The sequence below is a fragment of the Puntigrus tetrazona genome, unplaced genomic scaffold, assembly GCF_018831695.1.
Source record: "Puntigrus tetrazona isolate hp1 unplaced genomic scaffold, ASM1883169v1 S000000528, whole genome shotgun sequence".
In the NCBI taxonomy this organism is placed as follows: Eukaryota; Metazoa; Chordata; class Actinopteri; order Cypriniformes; family Cyprinidae; genus Puntigrus; species Puntigrus tetrazona.
Window position 1 is genome coordinate 1,370,001 of NW_025048164.1, and position 5,000 is coordinate 1,375,000.

Here is a 5,000-nt window from a genome sequence, read left to right on the forward strand (position 1 = left end):
GTCACAGAATCAGGATGAAGACATCACCAGAAGTTGAGTTACTTTCAATCCAAACACAATACGGACTAGTGTCTGTGAACATTAATCTGCAAAAACCCCATTTCGATCTGAATCCTGTGTGTCTGTGAATTAATGTGCGCTTTATTTCACTACACACATACTGAAGCGTGTTCTTAAATGTCTGAAATATATCTCCAGAATGGCATAAACGAACAGAAACCTAAAGGTCTTCATAGCAACCCTTCAAAATAAAAGTTCAGTTTAACTTCGAGAAAAAATCCCACTTAATGTAATGATAGTACTACTACTACTACTTGATAGATAGATAGATAGATAGATAGATAGATAGATAGATAGATAGATAGATAGATAGATAGATAGATGTTTTAGAGCTGGACATTTGGCTAATCAGCACCCATTATACAAAAATCGAACCGGTTCATTAGATTGCATTTTTATTAAGAGTATGTTGTTTTTTTCGTTGTTTCACTGCTGCACGAGGAACGTGTTGTTACTGTACATCACATGCACGTAGTAGGAAGCAGAACCTGGAAGTGAGGGCTGGACACACACTTGGCCAGCTGACGGAAGAGCGGCTCCATGACCTTCACGAACTCGGACGGCTCGATCACGTCCAGGATCTCCTCCAGCTCGTTGAGGAACATCACCTCCTTCGGGCTGTGAGTCTTGGGCCAGTACTTGAGCAGAGCCATGACCACCTGTGCAGCGGCAGCAAAGCATCATGGGTCTTGGAGAACCGCGTCCGTCTCGTGACGTGTTAAATGTTGAGTGACCTTACCGGTTCGGTGAGGGTGCTGTCCTTCTCCAGGAACTGAACCACGCAATACGCCAGCTGGAGCGAGACCAGACACGGTTAGTGACACTGAACCAGCTGGTCAGCGCGAGTTAGTGAAGGTTAACGAGGTTAGCGTGCGACTGACCTGCGGGTGATAGACGCTCAGAGACTTGACTTTGTGCAGCGGCAGTAAAACCTTCAGCAGGAAGATCTTGTGCTCCTCTTTTAACGGCAGAGCGAAGCCGTTGATGATGCTGTCGGACAGAAGAAACACAGCCATCAGAACCCCGAGGCTTTCCCAGCATGCACTGGGGCCGTTGATCTTTACCTTCCCAGGATCTCCAGTAACTCAGCGATTCCGTTGTGATGCTCCGTCTCATAAATAAACCTGCAAACAATGACATTCACATGTAACTTCCTCTTCTTCAGTATTTTTGTCTTGTCTTCTAGTATACACACACATTTACTGATTCTGGAATTAAGATGTGTTTACTAGACAATTAAAATGAATTAAAATTAAGTATTTTTGCCTCAAACTAGTAAAAATATCTGCCAATGGGGTAAGAAAAATAAACTTGTGTAGCCTTTGAGTTAAGATCTTTTTTCTCACCCCGTTGGCAGATATGTTAGATTTTTTCCAAGTAAAATGTTAATAATATTTTCATTTCAAAAGGATGTCAAGGAAACGCATCTTAATTCAAGAGTTTATATATGTGCTTAAAAACAAGACAAAATATATAATAATAAATAATAAAATAAATATTTCTTTTCTGTTTTAGACTGAATCATCAGAACGCTCATAGCTCACCTGTAAAATATGTTATTTATTTGCTTTCTAATGTAAGCCCGCAGCCCAAGAAACTTTCCGTATATTCGGTGCAGCGTGGTTTTCAGGAAATCTCTCTCTCGTGGATCTTCACTGTCAAACAGCTCCAGAAGCTGAAAGAAACAGCGTTTCACACATCTAATCCTCTAAACCTCGGCTCATCGGTGAGAATATGAAATCTTTACCTGCATCACAAACTTCTGATCGATGTATTTCTTGGCGATGTTCGGCTGAAAGTCGGGGGACTCTAGAAAGCGCAGGAAGAACTCGTACACCAGCTTTAAGAAACAGAAAGACGCCGTGATGAAGTCAAACCTTTCAGACTTACCATAGCTGTAAATAATGACTGAATACACTATCAGACAAAAGTTTGGAATAAATACTAAAGAAAGTAAGAAATCTCACAACGTGACCAAAGCTGAATTCATGTAGATGTAAAAACAGCTGTTTTCTGTGTGAATGTGTGTTAAAGCATTAGTCTTCATGATCCTTCAGAAATCATTCTGATATCCTGATTATTATCAGTGTTGAAAATCAGTTTATTTTTCAGGATTTACAGATGAATAGAAAGTTCAGAAGAACAGCATTTGTTTGAAATAGAAATATTATAAATGTCTTTACAACCACATTTTAATGGATGGATAAAAGTGCTAATGAATTTATTTTAAGTTATATTTAGCCCTATCTTTTAAATGGTAGTTTCCCACAAAAACACTGAGCAGCTCGACTCTATTTAAGACGGATGAGAATCATAAATGTTTCTTGAGCAGTTAATATTATAATGATTTCTGAAGGATCACGTGACACTGAAGACAGGAGAAATGATCAGAAACACATGAGAGTTTAAGTGTAGATATTCAGAGAGAGACTGAGTGTGTTTCTGAGGAGCTGGAGAGGCTGAGGATCACCTGAAGATGAGGCCAAGCTGCTTCTAGAGTGGGTTCATCCTCCTCCGGGTCGAACTCTGCTCCCGTCGGGTTCGATGAAGGAGGCAGAGCCCTGAACATGTTCACCGCGAACTACAAGACAAACACAGAGCCTGACAGAGCCGCTAAGCAGACGCTAACACGCTAACAAAACCTCATCTGGCCGTCTCCTCATCACTTCTTCACTGACCGGTGGAAGACACGTTCTGATCATCTTTTCAGAGAACAAGTATTACCTTGTTTTCACATTTTAGGCTTTTTAATATTTATTTGTCGCCTTTAGGTCACCTTTTGAGATTTACATGCTCTGGTTATTGACCGCATTACTGAGATTCAAACACTGGATGGATAATAATTTCTTGGTTCTTAGAAGTTATTGGTTCCTGTCTTCATCTTTCTAAAGCTGCTCTGGATGTCCCGAGTCCAGCGAGGATCCTTGGAGTTCATTTTGAGGCTAATTCTTTTGTCCAGAAAACTAAAAAGCTCTATTTTTGAGCTCTACTGTTTGTTCGGTTTGACAGCAGCAGAAAAGCTGGTGAATTCCTTGTGGTCTCACGGTTAGACTGTTATAACGCTCTTTTAGCCAGAGCTTCGAAATCTACACGTAATACGTGAGAACATGTCCAAAGTTCAGCGGCAGGATTATATCTGAAAACCTCTCTTTCTTCCTGTCCCTTCAGATTCTCTGCCTTTTCAACTTCACACATATTTATGTTAATCTCGCATTTGTTTAATGATTTCGTTTTGGTTTTAATTGTATTCGATCACACTGTGTTCAGCGCTTTGAGAAGCTGCTTTTAAAGGCGCTTTATAAAATAAAGTTCATTATTATTACTATTGAACATTGAGTCAAAATGAATTTACGTGAATCATTTCATGACTTTAGCTATTTTTCACTTAAAATCTGCCACTGGAGGGAGAAAAATCATCTTTTTTAGCCTCTAAATTAAGGTTGGTAGATTTTTTTTCCTTTTCTAAAATTCTGTTTTTTTTCCAAAATGTTTAGATATATTTGAAACCAAGACAAAAATACAAAGAAAATCATTTTAGCAGCGTGATTGTGTTCAAATATTTATTTTTTAACGAATCATTTAGTCAGATCTCTGCACACTTTAAATCTTTTATTGAAATGAAAGCAGGAGAGAAAACGATGAAAGTGTTGGTCTGTCTTCACCAGTACCTTTTCTTCTTTTTATTATTATTTTTTCCAGTAACATTTTATTTTAAGGAGTTTTAACTAGTTGCTTAATGTGGTGTGTATTACTGGAATATTAGTCATTTATCAGCGCTAATTAGGCACATATTCTTGCTTTATGAAGAATTAATTGAGGAAAAAGTCATAGTTAAGTGTTCTCTATTCTTTTTCCTTTTTAAAGTCATGAAACACTAGCGTGGGACTTTCTCTGGCTGTCTGAGCAAAAGGGAATGTATATTTGTGGCGCTGTCAGGTTAACTCAACTCTGAGGACATCCACAGAAAAGTGATAGAGGTCCATTGTGTTTCAGATGAAACTCTTTAAAGCCCTAAATAGAAAAGCATGTGAAGTCGGTGTCAGTGAAGCACGAGAAGGACCGCGGCCGACTCTAAAAGGAAACAGAAGCGGCGTTGTCTGGATGCCGGAGATCAAACGAGCGGCTCCGAGGAGAGCGAGGGCCGCCCCGGGCCCCTGAGAGCCGGCCTGACTCACCATGTGCACCACCTCGGGGTAAATGGGCTCCGTGATGACATTGCGATTGTGGTTGATGTACTCCACCATCTCGCTCAGCGCCGCCCGCTTCACCTCCTTCCATTTCAGGTCGCTGAGCGGATCGGACAGGAAGTCGAAGAGAACGCAGCACTGACGCAGCTTCTGAATGAAGAGCTTCTCCTGCTCGGCCGGAGCCACGTCTGAAGACGAGAAGAGCAAACTCATCACACGCTACGCCACTCAGATGACTGCTTCGTTTACTAGGAAATATCTGAGAGACCGTTTCTACTGAGTAGCTACTAGTCACTAGTTCCTCGGGTACTGACTGACAGCTCTGGGGTTGCCATGTTGAGAGAAATCAGGAGAAAGTGAGAGCGCTGTGTGTGTAGTTCTAGACTAAATATCAACGTGTTTTCACTCAGAAACACACACTCCTTCATCGATTGAATCAGTTAAAACAGAATCAATGAAGACAGTCAAATGCAAACTCAGAATATTACACAAACCTGCATTAATTACATATGTTAAATAAGATTTATGTATTTAACCCCATTTTATGAACTAATGTTTTTACTGTCTTTTGATGTTCAATCCCGTTCAATCTTACTAATAAGCAAAAATGACACACTGCTTGATAGTAGTTTTTGCTGAATAGTTGAACTTTCTTCTTGTGCGTCATATCCTTCATATGATTAGTTTCATCACAATTTATTTCACTTTTAAGAAAAGAAATTTTACATTTGTAAAAGAAGAACTTTTTAATAT

General features: G+C 39.8%; 1 protein-coding gene across 2 annotated transcripts in view; it reads right to left on the minus strand.

Annotated features, from left to right (window-relative positions):
- Positions 1-5,000, minus strand: part of ppp2r5ca (protein phosphatase 2, regulatory subunit B', gamma a) — a 9,774-nt gene that overhangs the window by 3,636 nt on the left and 1,138 nt on the right. For both annotated transcript variants that reach the window (XM_043232464.1, XM_043232465.1), the window contains exons 2-9: positions 4,236-4,435; positions 2,531-2,641; positions 1,808-1,900; positions 1,605-1,735; positions 1,125-1,184; positions 942-1,050; positions 800-853; positions 549-719 (exon numbers count right to left, since the gene is read on the minus strand). In XM_043232464.1, coding sequence (XP_043088399.1) covers positions 549-719; positions 800-853; positions 942-1,050; positions 1,125-1,184; positions 1,605-1,735; positions 1,808-1,900; positions 2,531-2,641; positions 4,236-4,304 — 798 coding nt within the window. In that variant the 5' untranslated portion in view covers positions 4,305-4,435. The remainder of the gene's footprint in view (positions 1-548; positions 720-799; positions 854-941; positions 1,051-1,124; positions 1,185-1,604; positions 1,736-1,807; positions 1,901-2,530; positions 2,642-4,235; positions 4,436-5,000) is intronic.